Source organism: Aquarana catesbeiana, unplaced genomic scaffold (genome assembly GCF_042186555.1).
Source record: "Aquarana catesbeiana isolate 2022-GZ unplaced genomic scaffold, ASM4218655v1 unanchor228, whole genome shotgun sequence".
Lineage (NCBI taxonomy): Eukaryota > Metazoa > Chordata > Amphibia > Anura > Ranidae > Aquarana > Aquarana catesbeiana.
Window position 1 is genome coordinate 4,000,171 of NW_027362655.1, and position 27,514 is coordinate 4,027,684.

A 27,514-nucleotide genomic window follows, 5' to 3' on the forward strand; every position below is an offset into this window, starting at 1 on the left:
CACTTCCAGATACCATTGTAATGAGATAATCAATACTATTCACTTCACCTGTCAGTGGTCAGAATGTTATGGGTGATCTGTGTACTATACATACAGTACATACACACACAGCACAAGTCCGTGTTCACGCTACGAGATGGTTCTCGGGGCTGCAGTTCCTCTGAGCTCCACAAGGTGGTGATCTCACTTCCACCCAGACAGGAAGTCTCTATGGAATATAGACAGGATGTAATGTCAGGTACAGACAGGAAGTGATGTCACATACAGACAGGAAGTTCCAGGTGAAAGGTGAATAGGGAGGCAGTAGAGAGGAGACATTACTGGAAGTGGCAGCAGAGGAGGTAATAAGATCTTATTTTCTATTTACACCCAGTAACCCCCCCGTCATGTCCGTCCTCTTCCTCCATAGTCACTGTGATGTCTTTTATCTCCAGCAGATGATGATACACACATATATAGTGTGGAAATGTAGAATAACCCCTTCAGGGTCAGAACATTTCCCCACTTATGGGGCCGGAACATTCTCTTCATTTTGAAGATAAATTCTAGTAATATGGTCCTCTAAACAAACAGCACTGACAATAAATAGACAAGACAATGACCATCCTGACCATACATGGCCTACAAAGGGCAATTATTAACTACTCAGGCAGCAAATGGGCAATCATTACACTATGCAGCCAACACAATGAGCAAACCAGCTCAGAAAGCAAGCAAATCCAACATAGAAAAGGAAATATTCAATCCGATGTTAAATGTCTAGCCACCCTCCTATTACCCCCCTCTAGGGATGAGCCGAACACCCCCCTGTTTGGTTCGCACCAGAACATGCGAACAGGAAAAAAGTTTGTTCGAACACGCGAACACCGTTAAAGTCTATGGGACACGAACATGAATAATCAAAAGTGCTAATTTTAAAGGCTAATATGCAAGTTATTGTCATAAAAAGTGTTTGGGGACCCGGGTCCTGCCCCAGGGGACATGGATCAATGCAAAAAAAAGTTTTAAAAACGGCCGTTTTTTCAGGAGCAGTGATTTTAATAATGCTTAAAGTCAAACAATAAAAGTGTAATATCCCTTTAAATTTCGTACCTGGGGGGTGTCTATAGTATGCCTGTAAAGGGGCGCATGTTTCCTGTGTTTAGAACAGTCTGACAGCAAAATGACATTTCGAAGGAAAAAACATTTAAAACTACCCGCGGCTATTGCATTGCCAACAATACACATAGAAGTTCATTGATAAAAACGGCATGGGAATTCCCCACAGGGAAACCCCGAACCAAAATTAAAAAAAAAAAATGACGTGGAAGTCCCCCTAAATTCCATACAAGGCCCTTCAGGTCTGGTATGGATATTAAGGGGAACCCCGGCCAAAATTTAAAAAAAAAAAATGATTTGGGGTTCCCCCTAAATTTCATACCAGACCCTTCAGGTCTGGTATGGATTTTAAGGGGAACCCCGTGCCAAAAAAAAAAAAAAACAGCGTGGGGTCCCCCCAAAAATCCATACCAGACCCTTATCCGAGCACGCAACCTGACAGGCCGCAGGAAAAGAGGCGGGGACGAGAGTGCGGCCCCCCCTCCTGAACCATACCAGGCCACATGCCCTCAACATTGGGAGGGTGCTTTGGGGTAGCCCCCCAAAACACCTTGTCCCCATGTTGATGAGGACAAGGGCCTCATCCCCACAACCCTGGCCGGTGGTTGTGAGGGTCTGCGGGCAGGGGGCTTATCGGAATCTGGAAGCCTCCTTTAACAAGGGGACCCCCAGATCCCGGCCCCCTCCCCTGTGTGAAATGGTAAGGGGGTACTTACCCCTACCATTTCACTAAAAAACTGTCAAAAATGTTAAATTCTTTTATTTAAATGCTTCTTCTTTCTTCTATCTTCTTCTTCTGGTTCTTCTGGCTCTTCTGGTTCTTCCTCCGGCGTTCTCGTCCAGCATCTCTTCCGCGGCGTCTTCTATCTTCTTCTCCTCAGGCCGCTCCGCACCCATGGCATGGAGGGGAGGCTCCCGCTCTTCTCTTCATCTTTTTCTTCATCCTCTTCTCTTCTTCCTTCTTCTCTTCTTCTCTTCTTCATTTTCTTCTCCGGGCCGCTCCGCACCCATGCTGGCATGGAGGGAGGCTGTGTGACGGCGTCTCTTCGTCTGACGGCTCTTAAATAACGGGGGGCGGGGCCACCCGGTGACCCCGCCCCCCTCTGACGCATGGTGACTTGACGGGACTTCCCTGTGACGTCACGGGGAATGCCACAGGGAAGTCCCGTCATTTCCCGTGCGTCAGAGGGGGCGGGGTCACCGGGTGGCCCCGTCCCCCGTTATTTAAGAACCGTCAGATGAGGAGACGCCGTCACACAGCGGGAGCCTCCCTCCATGTCAGCATGGGTGCGGAGCGGCCCGGAGAAGAAAATGAAGAAGAGAAGAAGAAAGAAGAGAAGAGGATGAAGAAGATGATGAAGAGAAGAGCGGGAGCCTCCCCTCATGCCATGGGTGCGGAGCGGCCCGAGGAGAAGAAGATAGAAGATGCCGCGGAGGAGATGCTGGACGAGACCGCCGGAGGAAGAACCAGAAGAGCCAGAAGAACCAGAAGAAGATGAAGGAAGAAAGAAGAAGCATTTAAATAAAGGAATTGTCAAAAACTGTCTCTTGTCATTTTTAACATTTTTGACAGTTTTTTAGTGAAATGGTAGGGGTAAGTACCCCCTTACCATTTCACACGGGGGGGGCCGGGATCTGGGGGTCCCCTTGTTAAAGGGGGCTTCCAGATTCCGATAAGCCCCCCGCCCGCAGACCCCCACAACCACCGGCCAGGGTTGTGGGGATGAGGCCCTTGTCCTCATCAACATGGGGACAAGGTGTTTTGGGGGGCTACCCCAAAGCACCCTCCCAATGTTGAGGGCATGTGGCCTGGTACGGTTCAGGAGGGGGCGGGCCACACTCTCGTCCCCCCCTCTTTTCCTGCGGCCTGCCAGGTTGCGTGCTTGGATAAGGGTCTGGTATGGATTTTTTGGGGGACCCCACGCCGTTTTTTTTTTTTTTTTTTTGGCGCGGGGTTCCCCTTAAAATCCATACCAGACCCTTCTGGTATGGAATTTAGGGGGAACCCACGTCATTTTTTTAAAAAATTTTGGCCGGGGTTCCCCTTAATATCCAGACCTGAAGGGCCTGGTATGGAATTTAGGGGGTCTCCCACATCATTTTTTTTTTTTTTTTAATTTTGGTTCGGGGTTCCCCTGTGGGGAATTCCCATGCCGTTTTTATCAATGAACTTCTATGTGTATTATCGGCAATGCAATAGCCGCAGGTAGTTTTAAATGGCTTTTTTTCCTTCGAAATGTCATTTTGCTGTCAGACTGTTCTAAACACGGGAAACATGCGCCCCTTTACAGGCATACTATAGACACCCCCCAGCTACGAAATTTAAAGGGATATTACACTTTTATTGTTTGACTTTAAGCATTATTAAAATCACTGCTCCTGAAAAAACGGCCGTTTTTAAAACTTTTTTTTGCATTGATCCATGTCCCCTGGGGCAGGACCCAGGTCCCCAAACACTTTTTATGACAATAACTTGCATATAAGCCTTTAAAATTAGCACTTTTGATTTCTCCCATAGACTTTTAAAGGGTGTTCCGCGGCATTCGAATTTGCCGCGAACACCCCAAATTGTTCGCTGTTCGGCGAACTTGCGAACAGCCAATGTTCGAGTCGAACATGAGTTCAACTCAAACTCGAAGCTCATCCCTACCCCCCTCACATCCACATACTATTATTTTGTGACCAATACCATCCAAATAATTCTTACTTTCATTTTCTAAAGTTATCCGTCTAAAAGGAGACCTGTATAGATCAACTGACAGCACCAATGAGGATGGAGGAGGACCGGAGTCACATGACTGAGAAGATACTAAACCTCACCCTGGAGATCATCTACCTGCTGACTGGAGAGGTGAGGAGGATTCTGGGAGGTCACATGACATCATTGTTATCTCTAATAATAAAGCACAGACCTGACCGGAGAGGTGAGGAGGATTCTGGGATTCTAACATGATATTCCTATTGGTTCCTCAATACAGAGATTTCCTCTTGTGAAGTCAGGTGATCATATGACCATCACAGTGCCTCCATGTGACTCCCTAAAACCTGAGAGACACAACATGCAGAAGATTCTAGAAGTCACCAAGAAGATGATGGAGCTGCTGACAGGAGAGGTGAGTGGTGCTGGGAATTCTGGGACATTATCCAGTAACAGACAAGGGATGTGTCTGGATGGTGACTGTATCATTGTGTGTGTCAGGTTCCTATAAGGTGTCAGGATGTCACTGTCTATTTCTCCATGGAGGAGTGGGAGTATTTAGAAGGACACAAGGATCTCTACAAGGACGTCATGATGGACAATCAGCCGCCCCTCACATCACTGGGTAAGAGGAGACTTTATTGTAAAGAAGAGAGCAGTATGGAGGGTCCACCTAGATCCCCCATCATCTGATAAACACATAGAAACAATGTATTCAGTCAGTGTGTGTGTTTCCTACAGATGGATCCAGTAATGGGAACCCACCAGAGAGATGTCCCCGTCCTCTGTATTCCCGGGATTCCACACAGGAAGGTCACACCATCCCTCACCATCATCAGGTAGATGATTGACAATTATTCGTAGTTCTGATTTATACACAGCATGTTTGTTACAATGAATGTTTTATTATATCTTTCAGAGTGGGGACCTCGTGGATGATAATATTGTTGTAAAAAAAGAGTATAAAGAGGAGGATGAGGAGTATGGAGTGATGGAGGAGTTTTCAGAAGGCCAGAAGAATATGATGGAGCCACCTAATACTATGAACCCATCGGAGAGATGTCTCCATCCTCTGTATTCTCCGGATTTCACAATGGAAGATCACACCATCTCTCAACATTACAAGGTTGGTGGGACGAAGCATCTAGAACATGGACTTGTTGAGACAATATGTGGATTTGTTTTGGCGATGTCACCATATTAACCACTTACGGACTGCCCACCATTGTTATACGTCGGCCCTTTGAAGAGGAGTATCGTTGTTATGGCAGCAACTAGCTGCCATAACCCCGGTATCCTCTTCAGTGGGCGGTCCGCTTTCAGATAAAAGTGGTCTCTGCAGCAGATTCACTGCAAGATCACTTTTATTGGCAGTAGGAGAGCCCCCCCCCCTCCCGCCGCACACCGGTGCCCTCCGCCGCTGCCGGTAAGCGATCGGGTCCTGTCCCCTGTGTGGTATGGAGCTGAGTGAGGGGAAGATGGCCCCCTCCCAGCTCCCTACCATTGCAGGGTGGAAGCGACGTCAAAATGTCACTTCCACCCATAGCCCTTAAAGGGACATTAATTTATTTATTTTTTATTCTTATTGCATTTTAGTGTAAATATGAGATCTGAGGTCTTTTTGACCCCAGATCTCATATTTAAGAGGTCCTGTCATGCTTTTTTTTCTATTACAAGGCATGTTTACATGCCTTGTAATAGGAATAAAAGTGACACTTTTTAAAAAAACAAAACAGTGTATGTGTTTTTAATGTGCCCCGTCCCGCCGAGCTCGCGTGGAGAAGCGAACGCATACTTGAGTAGCGCCCGCATATGAAAACGGTTTTCAAACCACACATGTGAGGTATCACTGTGATCGGTAGAGCGAGAGCAATAATTCTAGCCCTAAACCTCCTTTGTAACTCAAAACATGCAACCTGTAGAATTTTTTAAACATCGCCCTATGGAGATTTTTAGGGGTAAAAGTTTGTTGCCATTCCACGAGCGGGCGCAATTTTGAAGCGTGACATGTTGGGTATCAATTTATTCGGCGTAACATCATCTTTAACAATATAAAAAAAAATTGGGCTAACTTTACTGTTGTCTTATTTTTTAATTCAAAAAAGTTTATTTTTTCCAAAAAAAGTGCGCTTGTAAGACCGCTGCGCAAATCCGGTGTGACAAAAAGTATTCTAGGGTGTTAGAAATGTTTTGTATATAATGTTTGGGGTAATTTGGGGTAATTTTTAGCAAAAAAAAAAAAGATTTTAACTTTTAAACACAAAGTTTGAAAAAATAGGCCCGGTCCTTAAGTGGTTAAAAATTATGTTGTACAGATGTTATTGTTGATGGTTCTCTTGGTTTAGAGTGAAGATCTAATAGATATAAAAGTTGATGTTAAAGCAGAAGTGAGGTACGTGATGGATGATCGGCAGTCTGCAGAGGTGGATGGAATAACGGGGACATCAAAGATCAGCAAAGGTGAATCATTAACACTAAATACATTACATACTCCTGACCCCTGCACTATATACTCTATGTTGTACATTACATCATTCTGATACTATATAGTCCTATCTGTTGTATCCTATATAATATGTTGTACATTACATAGACCTGACTTCTGCTCTCTCCCCTCTACCCACTGCTATATATAAACATAATATGTATTCTATATATAAAAGATGGGGTGAGTGGCGCTACCCTGTAAGGTATGGGGATAGTTAGCTGTATGCCCACCCTATAAAAAGAAGGGGGGAGCCTATCCCAATAGGGCTAGATATATATATATGTGTGCACATCAAAGTGGATGTGGAAAAAAGTGCTGGTGCATATATATCTAAAATGGATCCAATTATTTATATTAAGTGGTCAGACAGATATAATTGAGTGTCAAACTAAACATATGATGCAAAATAAAGATATAGTAAACTAGTAATGTAAACTTGAGAGACCAAAATGACAATATTAATTAAAACACTGTAGTGGTAGGTGAGGTGGAAAAATAAACCAATACTAAATAGTGAAGTCCCATATATAAACGTGTAAATTAGAAATATATATAAAGTTGTAAGATCCTCAGAGACAAAGCTGCCTGATGTGGGTGGAGTCCTGGTTTAGGGGAACCAATCTGCTCATGTCTAGTAATAATCTTTTTATTTCTGTTTTAGTACATAGACGGGAGATGAGGAAAACCTCAGAGGATTGTCTCACTTTGTCTCCAGACTGTAAAGTAGAAGATGAGGACATCACACAGTATAGTCCAGGAGAAAACCCGGCTACCTCAAATGTCCATCCGGCACCACACAGTGTAGATGGACCATCGTATTCCTCTTATCCTGAGGAACCTCAGACTGTGAGGGACGGTGCCGTCTTTCCAGCATATATGAGGTTTTCCTGTACTGAGTGCGGGAAATGTTTCCATTCTAAATCCAATCTTAATCTCCATAAAAGATCTCACACGGGGGAGAAGCCGTATTCCTGTCCTCAGTGCGGGAAATGTTTTTCACAGAAGTCCAATCTTTACACACATCAGAGATCTCACACGGGGGAAAAGTTGCATTCCTGTCCTGAGTGCGGGAAATGTTTTTCAATGAAGTCCCATCTTTACAGACATCAGAGATCTCACACGGGGGAAAAGCCTTATTTCTGTCCTGAGTGCGGGAAATGTTTTTCAGACAGGTCCGTCCTTTACAAACATCAGAGATCTCACACGGGGGAAAAGCCGCATACCTGTCCTGAGTGTGGGAAATGTTTTTCAATGAAGTCCCATCTTTCCAGACATCAGAGATTGCACACGGGGGAGAAGCCGTATTCCTGTCCTGAGTGCGGGAAAAGTTTTTCTCAGAAGTCCAATCTGTACAGACATCAGAGATCTCACACGGGGAGAAGCCACGTTCCTGTCCTGAGTGAGGGAATTGTTCCTCACTGAAGTCCTGTCTTCCTGTACATCAGGGATCCCACACAACCCTCGAGGTGTATTAGTGCCTTGAGTGCGGGAAATGTCTTCTATATGAATATTGCTGGACATCACAGCTCTCATGTGGGGAAGAAGCACACCCTGATATACACCTCAGATATACTCCATGGCTGATCTTCATCATGTAAGAAAAAGTTCATAAGGAGATCAGCGATCACCAAAGACATGGATGAAGTGTTGGCCATTGATAGCAGTAGAATAATAATAATAAAACAGTTCATAAGGAGATCACCAAAAGACATGGATGAAGTGTTGTACCGTGTTGGCCATTGATAGCAGTAGAAAAATAAAAATGGAGTCATTACTTTTTTATTGGCTGAGTACATTTTGTGGTGTAAGCTTTCACAAACATTTAGAGGCAGGGTTGCTGATAGGGCAGTACAAGCGGCCCTCCCATACCAGGTTTGGGCCCCATCCGCTTCACAGGGGGCCCAGCTGCTCTAATGCTCATTTATGGACTGCTGATGCAGTTGTTTTAAACTGAACACCATCGCTCCCACTAGCCAACTCGAGGACTGAATTTACATTTACCTGGGCCTCATTAGTTTGATAGCGGGGCTCAGGAGATGACAGCAGTGAGGGGGCTTTAATTTTATTGTTGTTGTGCAGGTGGATAAAGAATCACATGTCCAGACCGTGTAATACCTCTATACCTCTAACTATAACTATACCTCTGTGATTAGGGCTGCACAGTGGTGTAGTGGGTAGCACTTTAGCCTAGCAGCAAACGGGTCGCTGGTTCAAATCCCACCCATGACACTACCTGCCTGGAGTTTGCATGTTCTCCCTGTGTGTCAGAAACCATGAATCAGACTGAGATAGAAGTCAAATCACACTTGTTTAATAATAATAAAAAGGTAAACAGAGTAAATGTCAAAACATAGCCAGAGTTCAGGAACCGGAACAGATAGTCAGACAAGCCAAAACATCAGGGAGCAAGAGATGAGTGTAGTAGAACATCAAGCAGGATCTGGAGCCAGAAGGAATGTCAGCCAAGCAAGTCTTTAACAGGAACACAGGAGAGCATCTCTAGAGATGTGACCAAGGCGAAGGCAGAGATCATCTGGGATGGATGGCTTAAGTAGGCAGGACTGGCGAGCAGGATATCATCAACAGGTGAGTCACTGTGGAGAGAAAGGAGCTGGCAATTAGCTGATGGCTGAGTGGCCAGCTCAGAGAAGGAAGCGCTGAGCCCAGCCCTGACACTGTGCCTGCGTGGGTTTCCTCCGGGTACTCTGGTTTCCTTCCACACTGGTAAGTTAATTGGCTCCTGACTAAACTGGCCCTAGTATGTGTACGTATGAGGGTAGAAACTGATATGAATGTACAATGTATATGTAAAAGCGCTGCTTAAATTGATGGCGCTATACAAGTACCTGAAATAAATAAAATAATTATGAGAACTTCAGAGATCACAGAAATGGAGCTGTGGAAAGGGCAAACATGTTTGTCCAGGTGAAGAAAAGTCATTATCCTTGGACAGTTTAGAATAGACGTGCGGTTTATTTTGTTCCGAATTAATATTCTGACAAATTTTTCGTTATTTGGATATATCCGAATACCCAAATTACAATATAAACAAATTTTACCGAATGCTCCGAATAATGCAAGGAAATTCGTCCAAATTTCAGAAATTCAGACTAAATTTTACATTGGACTCCAGTTGAATTCTCACTACACTGAATGCTGAAATCAAGGACCGTGTGTGTTATTAGAGTACCATTTCGAAATAATGCTGTTTTTGTTAAGCCAAAGGTGATTTAAAGAAGCATTGTAAACATTTGATGAAGATTTTTCTTTTGTTTGTTCACTTTGCTGCATTAGAATTAAAAGCAATATAACATTTCGACCGATTCGAAAATGTATCAATTTGAGCATTTTGAATCGAAAAAAAGGTAAATTCGAAGATGACATCAGTGGCAGTAATGAGGATAGGGATGACATCAGTAAGGGTGGTGGTGGGGATAGGGATGACATCAGTAACGGTGGTGGTGGGGATAGGGATGACATCAGTAACAGTGGTGGTGGTGGGGATAAGGATGATATCAGTAACAGTGGTGGTGGTGAGGATAGGGATGACATCAGTAATGGTGGTGGGGATAGGAATGGCATCAGTGGCAGGAAACTGATGTCATCCCTATCCTCACCACTGCTACTGATGTCATCCCTATCCTCACCACTGCTACTGATGTCATCCCTATCCTCACCACTGCTACTGATGTCATCCTTATCCTCTCCACTGTCACTGATGTCATCCCTATCCTCACCACCACCACTAATGTCATCCCTTTCCCTACCACCGCTGATGTCATCCCTATCCTCACCACCACTGATGTTATCTCCATCCCCATCACCACTGATGTCACCCCTATCCTCACCACTGATGTCATCCCTATCTCCACCACCACTGATGTCACCACCTATCCTCACCACTGTTACTGATGTCACCCCTATCCTCACCACTGCTGATGTCATCTCTATCCCCGCCAACACCACCATTACTGATGTCATCCCTATCTCCATCACCGCTGATGTCATCTCTATCACTATCACTGCTGATGTCATCCCTATCCCCATCACCACTGATGTCATCCCTATCCCCATCACTGCTGATGTCATCTCTATCCCCACCAACACCACCATTACTGATGTCATCCCTATCTCCATCACCGCTGATGTCATTTCTATCACTACCACTGCTGATGTCATCCCTATCCCCATCACCACTGATGTCATCCCTATCCCCGTCACTGCTGATGTCATCTCTATCCCCACCACGGCTGATGTCATCGCTATCCTCACCACCGCTGACGTCATCCCTATCCTCACCACCGCTGATGTCATCCCTATCCTCAGCACCACTGATGTTGTCCCTATCCTCACCATGTAGGCAATGCTGACAAAAGCCAGTGCTGGATTTTGCTTTAAAAATGTATTCTTTGTATTATAATTTTACCAGGAGAATAGAATATAATATACAGAGCACTGCCAGTGACTTCTACACTCACTGAAGTCTGCTGCTTTCCTGAACGTATGCTGAGATCGTTCTGTTTGCAACGGGGAGGGGAGGGGGGAGGAGGAAGGTGGGGGAAGGGAGAGGAGGAAGGAGAAGGGAGAGGAGAAGGAAGGAGGGGGAGGGGACTCAGGGAGAGAAGAGAGGGGAGAGGAGAAAGGTGAAGAGGGGAGGGGAGTGGAGAGGAGGAAGGGAAGAAGGGGGGAGAGGAGGAGGGGGAGAGGAGGAAGGAGAAGGGAGAGGAGAGGAGGAAGGAGAAGGGAGGAGGAAGGAGAAGGGTGGGGAGAGGAGGAGGAAGGAGGGGGGAGGGGTTAGGAGGAAGGAGAAGGGTGGGGAGAGGAGGAAGGAGGGGGGAGAGGAGAGGGTGGGAGGAAGGAGAGGAGAGGAGGAAGGAGGAGGGGGGAGAGGATGAAGGAGAAGGGAGGGGAGAGGATTAAGGAGAAGGGAGGGGAGAGGAGGAAGGAGAAGGGTGGGGAGAGGAGGAGGGGAGGGGAGAGGAGGAAGGAGAAGGGTGGGGAGAGGAGGAGGGGAGGGGAGAGGAGGAAGGAGAAGGGTGGGGAGAGGAGGAGGGGAGGGGAGGGGAGAGGAGGAAGAGGGGAGAGGAGGAAGGAGAAGGAAGGAGGGGAGCTCTTTGTGTTGTGTGAAGTCTAGGGAAGGAGCCATCAATTAAGCAAGATGACACGAAAGTGGCTGGACCAAACTCCCATTGTCGGTATGATGCTTCAAGAAAAGTCTGTAGACCCTCCTACAAATAATTAAAGTGATTGTAAAGCTTCAAGTTTTATTAAATAACAAACATGTCATACTTATCTCCACCGTGCAGTTGGTTTTGCACAGAGTGGTCCCGAACCTCGTCTTCTGGGGTCCCCGGCGGCTCTCGTGGCTCCTCCCCACATCGGTAAACCCCCAAGGAGAAGTGCTCTCCTGGGGGATTACCTTGCGCACGCGCTCCCGAGTCCAGCATTTGTGTCTATTGGATGCCGGACTCAGCCCCGCCCCGCGGCGCCACATCATTGGATTCAATTGACAGGAGCGGGAGCCAATGACTGCGCTACTATGAATCTATCCAATCAAGAGCTGAGATCTCCGGGCAGAGGAAGAGCACGTCTCCGCCGAGGGAAACACGGGACTCAGGTGAGTAAAACGGGTGGGCGGTCATTGACAGAAGTTTTTTCACCTTAATGCACAGGAAGCATTAAGGTGAAAAAACACGAACCTTTATAACCCTTTTAACCACTTCAGCCTCGAAAGAATTTACCTTCCTGACCAGAGCACTTTTTGTGATTCGGCACTGCGTCGCTTTAACTGACAATAGCGCTGTCGTGCGACCATGTACCCAAAAAAAATTAACGTGCTTTTTTCCCCACAAATAGACCTTTCTTTTGGTGGTATTTGATCGCCTCTGCGGTTTTTATTTTTTGCGCTATAAACAAAAAAAAGCGACAATGTTTTTTAAAAAGAAATATTTTTTACTTTTTACTATAATAAATATCCCCCAAAAATATCTAAAAAAAATGTTTTTTCCTCAGTTTAGGCTGATGTGTATTCTTCTACATATTTTTGGTAAAAAAAAATTGCAATAAGCGTATATTGATTGGTTTGCGCAAAATGTATAGCATCTACAAAATAGGGGATAGTTTTATGGCATTTTTATTATTAATTTTTTTTATTATTAGTAATGGCGGCGATCTGTGATTTTAATCGGGACTTCGACATTACGGCGGACACATCAGACATTTTTGACACTATTTTGGGACCATTGTCATTTATACAGCAATCAGTGCTATAAAAATGCATTGCTTACTGTGTAAATGACACTGGCAGTGAAGGGGATAACCACTAGGGGGCAGTGAAGGGGTTAAGTGTGTCCTAGGGAGTGATTCTAACTGTGAGGGGGCTGGACTTCAACACACAGGACAGTGATCACTGCTCTTGATGACAGAGAGCTGTGATCACTGTCCTGTTACTGGGCAGAACAGGGACATGCTTTGTTTACAAAAGCATCTCCCCGTTCTTCCTCTCCGTGACACGACATGGAGTCCGCGGGACCCGCGGTCATGGAGAACGCGGCACACACGCGCTCGCGACACCGCTTCTTAAAGGGGACGTACCTGTATGCCATTTTGCCTGCCAGTGCCATTCTGTCGACGTGCATTGGAGTGTGTTGGTCGGCAAGTGGTTAACTGTTTTAACAGAAATGGGCACTTCTCAGAGGAGAGGAAAGATTTGTAGATATCAGCAGCTCATAAGGATTAAGATTAAGCAAAAAAAAAAATGAAAGCCATACTTCTCTTGATTTTAAGACACAGGCAAATCATCTAGTCAGAAATCTGTGGGATGAGATGGTTCTATTAGCAAAATGTTCCATTTATTCCACAATACCAAAGATGTTAAAAAGCAGTATGTTATGATCCTGGAGTCTTGGCCCATTCTTATGTATTTGTGTAAAAAAAAAATTGAAAAACAAATTACTGAACAAAAAAAGAGGATTACTCACAAACCCTTTCTACCATAAAAGCCAAAGAACGCCAGTTAGAAAATCTCACTGAGCAACTGAACGAGGCCGCTGCTGGTGTGTATGGGTTCAATGAATGTAGCCTGGAGCTAAAAAGTGAATTGGAAATTTTGCAAGAGTCATATAGAGAAAACTGTGATTAAAATAGAAAATGCAAAGAAAAATGTAAAAGTTTAAAACAAGACCTGGAAGGTTACCAATGGGGAAAGTCATCGAGTAGTCAGCAGTGGAAAATTGGAACAGGAAGTTGACCAGATCAGAGTAGGACAGGAAATTCTCACTAGACAATGCATGGAACTAAAATAACAATTGGAGTTAATATGTCTAATCCTGAAACTAAGGGGTCTGATTATAACCCTAGAGATTACTCTCAGTCTGAAGGGAAGGAATCCGAGAGAGAGCCTATGTACTACCCCAAACTAGCTTCCAAGCCTAAGAGGATAACAATTGAGCAGGCATATGAGGGTAGACATGGGTCATATCAAGGCTCAGATAGGAAAACACGCACCCCTAATACCCCTTTCACACTCACCTGCGGGCTGCGTTAGCATTAAAGCGCAGCTAATTTTAGCGGTGCATTACCGTCATTTTAGCAGCGCTTTTCGGCTGCTAGTGGGGTGCTTTTAACCCCCTGCTAGCAGGCGAAGAAAGGGTTAAAACTGCCCATGTTGCGGCGCTACCAAAGCACTTTGCAGGTGCTTTGGCAGCGCTGCCCAATCATATAGTTGCCAACATTGTAAAAAAAATTATAGGGACACTTTTTTGTCTGTAGGCGGAGTCTTATAATTAGGGGCTGGGCATTCGTTTGTAGGTGTGACGTAGCGAGGAAAGAAAAATGCGTGTGGTTTAAACTAAATATTGGACATGGCTTAAAGGGGATGTGACTCAAAGGGGGTGTGGTTAGAGTTTGAGATGAATGAGTGATGGAAGGAGAAAGAGAGAGAGAAGGAAGGAAGGAAAGAAAGAGGGATGGAGGGACAGCAGGCCCACAATACACCACAATAGAAATATGTGTATTCCAGAAAGTTTAACAATCAGCAGATGAAAATACTTCAAACACCTGATGTTAGCGCTTCAATCATCCAGGCACCATGGTTGTTATGGTGCCAGGATAATTGAAGCGCATTATTTCTATTATTACATTGTAATATAAGATGAAATCGTTCAACTCACCATAATGCCGAATCAGTGGGAGCCCTGAGTGTGTCACTTGCCACCGTCGCCTGCCACCAGATGCCATCAGGTGTCGCCAGCAGAGTCCGTCCTTATATCTGGCATTCCCAGCAGAGTCCCTACTTACATCAACTGTCTCCCAGCGTAGCCCCCCTTACATCAGGTGTCCCCAGCGGTGTCCCCCTTACATCAGTTGTCCCCAGCGGAGTCCTCCTTACATCAGGTGTCCCCAGCGGTGTCCCTCCTTACATCAGGTGTCCCCCAGCGGAGTCCTCCTTACATCAGGTGTCCCCAGTGGAGTCCCTCTTACATCAGGTGTCCCCAGCAGAGTCCCACTTACATCAGGTGTCCCCAGCGGTGTCCCTCCTTACATCAGGTGTCCCCCAGTGAAGACCCCCTTACATCAAGTGTCTCCAGCAGACTCCCCCTTATATCAGGTGTCCCCAGCGGAGTCCCCCTTACATCTGGTGTCCCCAGAAGAGTCCCCCTTACATCAGGTGTCCCCAGCGTTCTCCTTACATCAGGTGTTGCCAGCGGAGTCCCCCTTACATCACGTGTCCCCCAGCAGTGTCTCCCTTACATCAGGTGTCCCCAGCAGAATCCTCCTTACATCAGGTGTCCCCCAGCAGAGTCCCCCTTACATCAGTTGTCCCCAGCGGAGTCCCCCATACATCAGGTGTCTCGAGCGGAGTTCCCCTTACATCAGGTGTCCCCAGCGGAGTCCTCCTTACATCAGGTGTCCCCAGCAGAGTCTCCCTTACATTAGGTGTCCCCAGCTGTGTCCCTCCTTACATCAGGTGTCCCCCAGCGGAGTCCCCCTTACATCAGGTGTCCCCAGTGGAGTCCCCCTTACATAAGGTGTCCCCAGCGGCGTCCTTATATCAGGTGTCCCCCAGCGGAGTCCCCCTTACATCAGGTGTCCCCAGCGGAGTCCCTCTTACATCAGGAGTCCCCCAGCGATGTCTCCCTTACATCAGGTGTCCCCAGCGGAGTCCCGGTTACATCAGGTGTCCCCAGTAGGGTCCTCTTTACATCAGGTGTCCCCCAGCGGTGTCCCTCGTTACATCAGGTGTCCCCAGCGGAGTCCCTTCTTACATCAGGTCCCCCCAGCAGAGTCCCCCTTACATCAGGTGCCCCCAGCGGAGTCCCCCTTACATCAGGTGTCCCCCAGCGGTGTCCCTCATTACATCAGGTGTCCCCAGCGGAGTCCCTCCTTACATCAGGTGCCCCCAGCGGAGTCCCCCTTACATCAGGTGTCCCCCAGCAGAGTCCCCCTTACATCAGGTGTCCCCCAGCAGAGTCCCCCTTACATGAGATGTCCCCAGCAGTGTCATCATGACATCATCAATGTACATGAACCAAATTTGAGCACCGCAGAACGCCCCATAATGCACTGCAGGATCACCGTGCATTGATGTCTGATGATTGGCCAAAGCATGCACCTGACCTGCATGCTTTGGCCAATCACAGCGTGCTCTGCTGTGAGAGCAATAATTGGCCAAAGGCAGGGTGCCTTTGGCCAACCATAGCTCAGGGGGACTAAGTCCATGCCCCACACTATATAATGCTGCTTACATAGCAGCCACAGCAGCCATAGCAGCCAGATTGAGCTAGATTAGGCAGGCAGTTTAGTTAGTTAGTGGCAGTGTATTTGATATATATATATATATATATATATATACATATATATATATGTATATTTATACACAGTCTAGTATATATATATGTATATATATATATATATATATATATATATATTACACACACTCTGTGTTCAGTGTAGCCTATATATACAGTGCATTTGGTGCTGTACAGTATATAATACAGTTCAGGAGGTATATATATAGATATATATATCTATATATATAGATATATCTATATATATAGATATATATATAGATATATCTATATATATATAGATATATATATATACTCTGCATTCAGTGTAGCCTATATATACACAGTGCATTCAGTTTTGTACAATTTTTAATACAGTGCAGGCGGTGTACACAGTACATAATACAGTGTGTACAGTTTCAGTATATAATACAGTACAGCAGTGTACAGTTTCTAATACACTTCATGCGGTGTACACAGTGTATAATACAGTGCAACCGGTGTACAGTAGATAATACAGTGCAGGCTGTGTACACAGTATATAACAGTGTGTACAGTTTTTAATACACTTCAGGTGGTGTATACAGTGTATAAAACAGTGCAGCAGGTGTACAGTTTCTAATACAGTGCAGGCGGTGCACACAGTATATAATACAGTGTGTACAATTTCTAATACACTTCAGGCGGTTTACACAATATATAATACAGTACAGCCAGTGTACAGTTTCTAATATACTTCAGGCGCTGTACACAGTGTATAATATAGTGCAGCCGGTGTACAGTAGATAATACAGTGCAGGCGGTGTACACAGTATATAGCACAGTGTGTACAGTTTCTAATACACTTCAAGCGGTGTACACAGTATATAATACAGTGTGTACAGTTTCTAATACACTTCAGGCGGTGTACACAGTATATAATACAGTACAGCTGGTGTACAGTTTCTAATACACTTCAGGCAGTGTACACAGTGTATAATACAGTGCAGCCGGTGTACAGTAGATAATACAGTGCAGGCAGTGTACACAGTATATAATACAGTGTGTACAGTTTCTAATACACTTCAGGCAGTGTACACAGTATATAATACAGTGCAGCCAGTGTACAGTTTCTAATACAGTGAAGTTGGTTTACAGTACATAATACAGTGTAGTGCAGTTTTAAAAAAAAATCCCCATCATGTCCGGAAGGCCACCAAGGAGAGGCAGACCCTCACAGGCCACTAAAAGAGGGCAAGCAGCCTCTGTGTCTACAGTGAACAGTGGTGGTCGTGGACATGGTGCATCCTCTGCAAGTGGGGCATGCTTGTCCTTTTTTTCTGCTGCTGGCCATGTTATTGAGCCACAACATGCAGAAGAATTGGTGGAGTTGATAATGAAGCCGTCCTCATCCTCTGTCACCCAGGCTCATACCAGTTTGCCTTCCAACGCAGCTGCCAAAGCGGCCTATTCCACCCGCTCCTTTGTCATCAGTTACTCCTTCCGTAGCCCCACCATCATGCATGGAGGAGTCACCAGAATTATTCAACCATAGTGTCGGATACATGCTGTTGGAGGATACGCAGGAATTTGAAGGCTCCGATGTTGGTTCCCAGGTTGAGGAAGGGAGTAACCTGAGCCTAGAAAGAGAGGGGGAGCCACAGAAGGACAAGAAACTTCAGTCATGTTTCCCCAGCTGCAGCATACTGCCAAGTTTGCTTCAGTGATGAGGAGGGAGGGGATGATGAGGTCACTGATTGTACTTGGGTGCCTGAGAGTAGAGAGGAGGAAAGTAAGGAGGAGGCACAGCTCCAACAAGGCAGGATGTCCTCCAGGGGTTAGCTTAAGGGCAGCCACCCTATTGCATCACACCACAGAGCTCGGCACATGCAGGGCGCTGCTGACTCCCTGCTGACTTGCAAACGTTCTTTGGTGTGGGCTTTTTTCGACACGTGTGCAGTAGATCGCACCATTGCTGTTTGCAGTCTATGTCTGAAGCGGATCAAGCATGGCCAGAACAGCAGCCGCTTGGGCAATGGGCACCACATGCTTGACCAGACATATGATGACCTGCCATGCAGTCCATTGGCAACAGCACCTGAAAGACCAACATCATAGAAAAAGGCGGACTTCTCCTTGCTCCTCATCTGGGATCTCAAACCCTACTTTACCTCCAGCCCTCTCAAAAACCTGCACTGTGAGATATGAAGGTATAGCAATAGGTGTCCCAAGTACTTGCAGCCAATCTGCTAGTAGTACACCACCAGCTGATTTCAGGAGGAAAATTTTGCTACATCAGTTGCTGAACTGTAAAAGAAAATATTGTTTCAGCCATCCACGTGTCTAAATGCTAGCTTGGCCAAATTGCTAGCACTGCAACTGCTGCCTTTTCCACTGGTAGACTCTGCCCCCTTTCGTGAATTTGTGGAATGTGCTGTACGACAGTAGCAGGTTCCAAAACATTTTTTTTCATGTAAGGCCATTCCAGCTCTCTACCATCATGTGGAAGGCAATGTTTTGGCCTTGTTGGACAGGGCGGTCAGCAGCAAGGTTCATATTACCGCTGACTCATGGTCCAGCAGGCATGGGCAGGGACATTACCTTTCCCTCACGGCGCACTGGGTAACTCTGCTGGCAGCTGGGAAGGATGCAGGACAGAGTTCAGTGTTGGAGCTTGTTCTGCTACCACGCCCCCAAAAAAGCTGGTGGTGATTCTGCCACAACATCTGTATGCTCCCCTCCCTCCTCTTCTTCTTCCTCTATGGCCTTGTCTGCAGAATTGTCCTCTGAATCAGTAGTGCTCCATAAGCATTCAAGGGGCTACACAAGCAGTCAGGCTAAAAGATGTCATGCGGTGCTTCAGTTAGTCTGCCTAGGGGACAGGAGCCACACTGGGGCAGAGATGCTGTCAGCCTTGCAGGGGCAGGCTCAGAGGTGGTTGACGCCATGGCAGCTTGAGCCAGGAATGGTTGTATGGCACCAACCTCTTCTCTGCCCTCCAACAAGGACACTTGACACATGTTCCATGCTTGGCACACATCCTGATTTTGGTGGTGCAGTATTTCTTGACCAGATACCCAGGCTTACAAGATCTCCTGAGGCAGGCCAGGAAAGTCTGTGATCATTTCCAGCGGTCATACAATGCCAGCTGGCTGACATTCAAATGGCAATTCAACCTGCCCACCAACCGCCTCATTTGTGACATGTCCACCAGATGGAACTCAACATTGGCAGTGCTGCATGCAGCTGCACACACAGCAGAGGGCCATAAATGAGTACCTGTATGAGTATGGCACCAGGACAGGCTCAGGGAAGCTTGGCTCCTTTTCACCACACCAGTGGCTACAGATAAAGAATGCATGCACTGTCCTGTCTCCATTTAAAGAGGCCACAAAGATGGTGAGCAGCGACAATACATGCATCAGTGACACTGTCCCTCTAGTCATCCTGCTGAAGCACACCCTTCGTGGAATCATGGATAAGGCATTTGAGACAGAACAGTGGGAGGAAGAGGAGGACTTCCTTTCCTCTCAAGGCCCCCTTTATACGGATAGCATTCCTGTGGGGCCGCCAACACAGGAAGAAGAGGAGGATTGTGTTAGCATGGATGTAGAGGATAACATGCAGCAGTCTTCAAGGAATGTTTTTCAGTCCCCAGAAACCCAAGGAGTTGTACGTGGCTGGGAGGAGGTAGTTCCTGACAATGTCATACTTAGTAACCCAGAGGACTCAAAGTCTCATGCCTCTGCAAACTTACGCTGCATGAGCTCCCTGATTCTACAAAGCCTGTGGAAGGACCCTAAGATTTGTGGTATCAACGAGATGGATCATTACTAGCTGGCAAATGTTCTTGATCCATGTTACAATGGTAAAGTTGCAGAGCTCATCCTGCCTTTGCAGAGGGAGCAGAGGATGAAACATCTTCAAAATGCCTTGAAGAAAAGCTTGTGTAACGCCTTTCCAGAGCCTGGGAGGTTACCATTTCCTGGTGCTGGACAACATGTTCTAAGGCTTTGTTAGCTCAGAGAAAGAGCAGTGGAGAAGGTGGCCGGCTGACCGATGCCTTTTAACTATTTTTTAGTGCTCAGCGCCCAGGGCTGATAGGTTCAAGCAACCATCGACAGCGTCTGCATTATATGGTGCAGGAATATCTAGGGGCAAGAGCAGACATGGAGACCTTTCCAACTGAGCATCCACTGGGTTACTGGGACTTGAAGATAGACCACTGGCCAGAACTTGCTCAATATGCATTCAAGCTACTGGCCTGTCCTGCATTCAGTGTGCTTTCTGAACGCACATTCAGTGCTACTGGAGGGTTTGTAATGGATCAAAGTGTGTGCCTGTCCACAGACTCCATTGATAGGCTCACTTTTATAAAAAATGAATCAGTCCTGGATCAGCAGCTATCAAGCCCCTGATGTTGATGTAACTGATGAATTTGTTAGGGATCTGGGATCCCTTGAAGAGTGCCTATCCTATTTCTCCTGAATCTTGATGATTCTAGCATCCAACAATATTTTTGGTTTAGGGCACCACCAACACCGAAGGCCCACTCTTTCTGCCCCTGTTTAACAGGGGCATGTAATTACAAATTTTAAAATAATATTTAAAGCAGAACTCCGGGATTTTCAAAAAATCCCCCCATTAGTACCCCCCCCCCCAAAAAAAAAAACACTAAACAATTATTACATTTGTGAAATTTCTTACCATTTAAGAGATATGACTGATTTAATTTTTAGGAAGTCAGTTTTGTGATTCAAAAAATGCATCATCTTTTCTGGCAGGTAGGATGTGTTAGAACAGTGATTGCATCATATCCTCTTCTCTCTCTCTCTGAACTGTAATCAGACTACATTTCCCATGAATCCTTGGGATGGGAGTGAATGTGGGAGGTACACTAGGCTTGTACATGTAAATGTGAACCCGCCCACTTCAACATAAATTGCACCCCTGATTCTGCAGCCAGCAAGCCATACATAACACACAGTATGATAGGTTGCAGCCTTATAAATGCAAAGTATTTTAATCGTAGCAATAACTCACGGTGGAGCTGCTGGTTTAAGCGGGCCTGTCCTCTTTGCTCTACACCCTTCTTAAATTGTTCACTCCCCTTGACACAACTGTAGTGCAGTGTTGAAACAATATGAGCATTAACTTTAACCCACAATATACACTTACAATTAGGGTTACCTCTACCTGGGTGCTGGTAGCTCCACCTGTAGGAGAAATGACAACACTGCACACAAACTTCAATAATGACCAAAAATAACTTCTTTCTTTGAGTAAGTAATATATTTATATAAAGAGTTATTTCAATGAATATACTATCACACCAACGTAGTGTGATAGTATAAGAAATGATTATGACAATCAATAACAATCACAGAAATATATATGTATATATTGGTATGAATCTATACCCGGGAGCTCCCCCTGCTCTAGACCTTAAAGTCACTATACTAAAATGCAGGGCCCTGCAATGAAAAAGGTAGTCCAGACGTCTTCAGTCTTCGCTAGCTTTTATAATTGTAATCCGCAAAGGGTTCCTCCTGGGTGTTGCGCAGTGTAGTATAACACACTAAAACAATTGTAATCCAATAGAGTGACTAGGTGTCTTTATATAAAGAAACAAACATCTAACATCCGCTCTTGAATACTGAAGTCTATTCGGATGTAATGCTCTCCGACTTAACTTGTTCCGTGGGACTATCAGTCTCAGCAACACTCTGTACAGTTCTAAAGATGTGTGTGTAATACTCAAATAAACTTCTGGGTGTCATCCCTCTCACCACACAGAATCCAAGCAGGTGGATGTCTCCGGTTCAGCAGTTCTCAGTTCTGTATGGAGGGACCACCACGCCGTCACACTGTTCCGTTCACAAACGACCGGGAGTCCTCGGTTATCTCCCCACAGGTCTTCTGGAACAATCACGTCTCTTGTCCAGCTCACTGCGATGTGATGGCAGGATACTACGACTGCTCTGCTCCTTCACCAGGTAGGCCGCAACCCTGTGGGACACACACACCCACAGAGTTCTGCTGGCAGGCCACGCGTCCCAGGAACAAGAGACCTAAAATGGCCGCTGCTTACCCTTTTATATCCCCCCACAATGCAGTTCAGTTCTGACTTTGTCCAGGAGCATTGTGGGTGGGTCAGAGCTACAGTTCCAAAGTAAACAATGTATCACTTCCGTGTCACTTAATCCTGAGACGTAAACTTATTGTACTTTATTAATTGTCCACAAGATGGCACTAACACAACTATTGTACTGAATAATACACATAGAGCTAGAAACAACAGTTGTCAGCGCTACATACTCCCCCTGCTCTAAATCTTTGGTCCCCAAAGATATGTAAGACCTTGTTTCTGCTACACATCTTAGCCTCTAAACGAGAACACTGGACCGACAGGGGAGCCTCCCACCAATTCTCAGATGTTGGAAAGTTACTCTGTGTACCCACAACTGTCACTTTAGTATCGGATACAGGTGTGCCAAGGTGTGAAGCAGGGCTCTCATTGTCCAGACTGACTGAGGAGGAACTAGGCTCATCAATGTTCCTTTTGCTGGTAATCTTGATTGTTTCAGAACACTCACCCAATGTATCATATGTTAGTCTCTTGGGTGGGCGAATGTTCCTCTTTTCCCTTTGTTTTTTTGGTGTGTCCCCTATTTCTGGCTGGACACCACTTTCTTCTACTTCAGTGGGAGATAAACACTCTTCAGCTCTTCCAGACAATGGCACAAACTCTGGAGCTTCTGGCCTGAGGGCCTCACTACTCTCCTCGGCTGTGGGTGATGAAACACTCGCTTCAGTTTCAGGTATATTAGAGGACCATAACCAGCTAATGTCCATCTCTCTCTCCTCACTGTCTCCAGTTGCCAAAGTCCCAGACTGGGACCTAGTTACAGGCCGTTGTGCAACTTCTGATGTGGATGATAATTCCTCTTCGGGGATTATCCTGACTGCATCAGTAAGGGGCAAAAGGTGATTCCAATGCCAAGTTTTAGTTGGTCCAGCACTTCCTTCTGGCCTGATTTCAAATACTGGAAGCCCTGGGAGCTATTTACACACAACGTATGGCTGTGATCTCCAGAAATTTGCCAACTTGTGTTTGCCAGGAATACCCAAATTCCTTAGTAAGACTCGGTCGCCTGGTTGAAGATCTTGGACCCTTACTTTAAGGTCAAAGTTTCTCTTATTCCTGCTCTCTCGGCTTTCTGACATGGTCCGAGCCTTCTCATAAGCAACCTTCAGACTCTTCCTCAGCCTATTTGCATATCCTCGATGGGAAGCTTCTGATGTGTGGTCCAGACAGGTTCCAAAAGCCAGGTTCACTGGTAACCTAGCCTCATGCCCAATAGGGTGACTATCCTGTGACGTCACTCTTGGTGCTGTTGTATGCATGTACTAAAGCGGCAATATGCTTACTCCAGTTGGGCTTTTGCTCGGAGGTTAATGTCCCCAACATATTAAGAAGAGTTCTATTAAACCTCTCTGGCTGAGGGTCTCCTTGCGGATGATAGGGTGTAGTTCTGGATTATTTTATCCCCAGTAAATCCAGCAACCTCCTGATGAGTGTACTCTCAAAGTCCCTTCCCTGGTCTGAGTGGATCCTCTGTGGTAAGCCGTAATGGGCGAAGAACTTCTCCACCAATGTCTTTGCTACTGTGACTGCCTTCTGATCTTTCATGGAGAAAGCTTGAGCATATCTGGTAAAATGGTCAGTGACTACCAGAATATTTCCTTGCCCACTCAAGTCAGATTCTAAACACAGGAAGTCTATGCAAACTAGATCCATGGGGCCTTGGCTTGATAAATGTCCCAATGGCAGGAGTGACAGTAACTCTCCACTTCTTTCCTCATGTAAGGCCAGTAAAATCTATCTTTTATCAATTGAAGATTTCTTTCTGACCCCAAATGTCCATGACAATCATGTAGAGCGATTAACACTGTCTCTCTGTGCTTCTCTGGCAGCAACAGTTGCCACTTCTCCTCCGGATCTTCAGAGGGGCCCCTTTGGTAGACCACCCCTTGCAACAACTGCAACCGATCCCACTCTTTGTGTAACAACAGAGCTTCTTTTCGGGCGCTTTTCAAAAGTAGATCGGGGTGTTTACCCTCCAGAGCTTCCAATACAAAGCTGCAGAGTGGATCCTCTTGTTGATCTTTCCTAAGATCTTTCCTTGATAATTTAGGTAAACCCTCTGCAGCAATCTGGGAGACATTGCAATAATACCTGGGTACTCCTGCCGTAGTCACTCCAATTTTTTCAGCTCTGGCTTCACCCTTCTCCTGCTTAACGGCTCCTTCACAAAGGGCTCTTACCCCATCTGGGGCAAGTTGAGTCCAATCCTCTTGGGAGCTCAGGGGACTGTGGGGTCTTCTTGCATCTGCATCTCTGTTGCCCGCTCCCGGTCTAGATTTCAGGCTGAAGGAGAATGTTGAGAGAGCAGCCAACCACCTATGGCCTGTGGCGTCCAATTTTGCGGTGGTGAATAAGTATGTGAGGGGGTTGTTATCTGTTTTAACTACAAATTCGGCACCATACAGATAATCTCTCAGCTTGTCTACCACAACCCACTTCAAGACCAAAAACTCAAGTTTATGAGTTGGGTAGTTCTTCTCAGCAGGAGACAGGCTTCGGCTCACATAAGCAACAGGCCTTAATTGTCCATTGTGATCCTGATAGAGCACTCTGCCCAGCCCATCTCGGCTGGCATCCACGTACAGTTCATAGGGCTTGGCAGGATCCGCATAAGCTAACACTGGAGCAGTTGTAAGACTCTTCTTCAATAGACTGAATGTCTCCTCACATTCCTGAGTCCACTGATCCAGAATAGATTCCTTTTTCTTCCGGGGCCCTTATTTTTGTCTCCCAGGTTTCTCCGAATCCACATCAGCCTCTTCCTGATTCTTTAGTAGTTCTGTAAGTGGGTGGGCTATTTTTGCGAACCTCTCGGGATATATACAAAACAATTCTGCGCTGCCGTAACGAAAAAAAAGCAGCTAACACAACCAACAAAGCAAAACAGAGAGAAAACACACAATAAGTGTAGCGCTAGTAGAAATGAGAAAACGTCCAATATGGAAAACGTCAAAATCACAGTTCCAAGTATAAATACTGCAGAGGGAACATCAATATGTGCATGGAGGAAAAAAAATCTTCAGAAAAACTTTCCAACCAAAATGTATATAATCTTGAGATGAAAAACAGACACACCACCACCAATTGTGAGGAGGCTTACCGGATGGAGTGGACCCAATGGGGCATACGCCGGACTGGGTCGGATGCGCTTAGGTGATGGGTGGCTGGGAATGGCCCGGGAAGGCGATGTTGGTGGATGGACCCACGCGTTACTCTGTCACTCTAGGCGATGCAGGAATCCAGAGAGATGTGTGGACCGGAACGCACATTGTTGTTTCGCTCAGATTGATGTTGAAGGAGGCAGGTAGAGGATGGAAAGAAAGGAAAAGGCCATATAGTGTAAATCCGTTTAAGGAAGAAATTTATTAAATAAAAAGGATATACACTCACTTGTAAAATAATGTAAAAACAGCGCTGAGAATAAAATGTGGCGACAGTGGGGTCTTGCCTATTTTTGCGAACCCCTCCACAAACCTCCGGTAGTAGGAGCAGAATCCTAGGAAGGACCTGAGCTCAGTCACATTCGTGGGCCTTGGCCAAGAGGTAACAGCTTCCAATTTCTCAGGATCAGTTGCTATCCCTTCTTCAGACACAATGTGCCCCAGATAGTTCACTGAAGTTTGATAGAACTGACGTTTCTCCATTGAAAGCTTCAAACCCTCTTCATGTAGCCTCTTTAGAACCTTTTCCAGTCGCTCTTCATGCTCTTCAACAGTTCGGCCAAACACAATGATATCGTCTAAGTATACTAAGACCTCAATCAAGTTCATGTCGCCTACTGTCTTCTCCATGAGCTGCTGGAAAGTCGCTGGGGCCCCAGACAGACCTTGTGGCATCCGGTTGAATTCATAGAACCCCACGGGGGTGATGAAAGCAGTCTTCTCCTTATCCTCAGGACTCATGGGGATCTGATAATAGCCACTCTTCAGATCTAATACACTGAACCACTTCGCCCCTGACAAGCTCTGTAGGGCATCTTCTATACGGGGCGTAGTGTATTGATCAGGGATGGTCCGTCGGTTCAGAGTCCTGTAGTCGATACACAGCCGGAGTGACCCATTTTTCTTCCTCATCAGAGAGGCGTATGGACTCCTGGACTCTTTGAAAATCCCAGTCCTTTTTTAGCTCAGCCAGCTGTTCTCGGAGGTCTTCAAGGTCTCCCAATGGGATCCTCCTGACCCTTTCCCGGAAGGGTTTGTCTTCTTCCAGCCGGATCTTATGCTCTGCACTCTTGGCATACCCCACGTCAAACTCACTCTTTGAGAAAACTTCCTTCCACCTCATGAGCTGGGCTTTGGCCCTCTCCATCCAAGCAGGCGTAAGGGAGGTGTTCTTTGGGTAGAAATTCTCTATAGGAATCTCCTCTTCGGGGCTCCTTTTTACATCTCTTGGCGAAACTGGGGTTGCTTGGTTCGCCTGCCCAAGCAGCATTCTTGCTGGTATCTTCACAGGCAAGGCTGTCGTGTTCCGAACACTGACTGAGACTCTCCCTCTGCTTCTCTTAAGTGCCTTAGTGGATAACACTTTTGGAAGTATTTCCAGACCCACATTCTCTTCCTGGGTGTCCGTTTCCAAGACAATGAAAGGACCAGGTCGTCTCAAGCTCAACTTAACAGAGGCCCTCATGCATACCACTTCACCCGGTTGTAGTAGTTGTTCACCTTGGTCTAAATGCCAAACTTTTCCCACTCCTTCTGGTGGGGCCTTCTGCTCGTGTACTATGTCCTCGTACACTTGGGTTAGCATGGGGTGTACCTTCATGGCCGGGGCACTTTCCTTCTGTACAAGTGGTGTCAGGAGTCTTCTGACCAGATCAGTGTTTGTTCCAATGAGGAGGGAACTTTTGTGAGCCCCAGGGGGCTGGGGACACACAACTGCCAGGGTGTCGAAAGTCTACGCCTTTCCAGCCACACTTGGGTCAAAGGTGAATTTGATAGGGATATACCCTTCATAAGGAAAGTTCTGGGTATCTAGACCCCATATCTCCAATTCCTCCAACTTTTGCAGAGGCAGATGCTTGAGATGCTTCATGTAGAAATCTTTGTATAGTAAGGTCACTTGAGCTCCGGTATCCAATAGTGCCTTGGCGTAGATTCCTTCTACCTGGATTGGGATGATCGGAGAGGGTCCCACTAAGTTGAGGGGAAATTCACTCTGAGGGTTCGGCTGCTCCTGCCTACTAGAGCGCATCTTGACTCCTCGTTTCCACGGACGCCTCCTCAACTTCATTCTTCCCCTTTCTCTCAAAACTTTGGGAACTTGGGTTTTGTTGGAGTTGACGACAGTTGACTCCTTCACTGGGGGCTTTTTGAAGT

At 46.1% G+C, this 27,514-nt stretch overlaps 2 protein-coding genes across 4 annotated transcripts in view; one reads left to right on the plus strand and one right to left on the minus strand.

Moving 5' to 3' along the window:
• The window catches only part of LOC141121669 (uncharacterized), a 112,544-nt gene that overhangs the window by 22,790 nt on the left and 62,240 nt on the right, over positions 1-27,514 (minus strand). The gene's annotated exons all lie outside the window — the stretch shown is intronic.
• Positions 254-27,514, plus strand: part of LOC141121681 (gastrula zinc finger protein XlCGF66.1-like) — a 67,958-nt gene continuing 40,697 nt past the window's right edge. The window contains exons 1-8 of one of the 3 annotated variants that reach the window (XM_073611377.1): positions 254-341; positions 3,821-3,949; positions 4,077-4,211; positions 4,298-4,421; positions 4,538-4,635; positions 4,716-4,922; positions 6,142-6,256; positions 6,946-8,049. In XM_073611377.1, coding sequence (XP_073467478.1) covers positions 3,866-3,949; positions 4,077-4,211; positions 4,298-4,421; positions 4,538-4,635; positions 4,716-4,922; positions 6,142-6,256; positions 6,946-7,706 — 1,524 coding nt within the window. In that variant the 5' untranslated portion in view covers positions 254-341; positions 3,821-3,865 and the 3' untranslated portion in view covers positions 7,707-8,049. Of the gene's footprint in view, positions 342-3,820; positions 3,950-4,076; positions 4,212-4,297; positions 4,422-4,537; positions 4,636-4,715; positions 4,923-6,141; positions 6,257-6,945; positions 8,050-27,514 lie in introns of those variants that run through there. The other 2 variants (XM_073611378.1, XM_073611379.1) reach the window with 2 other exon arrangements.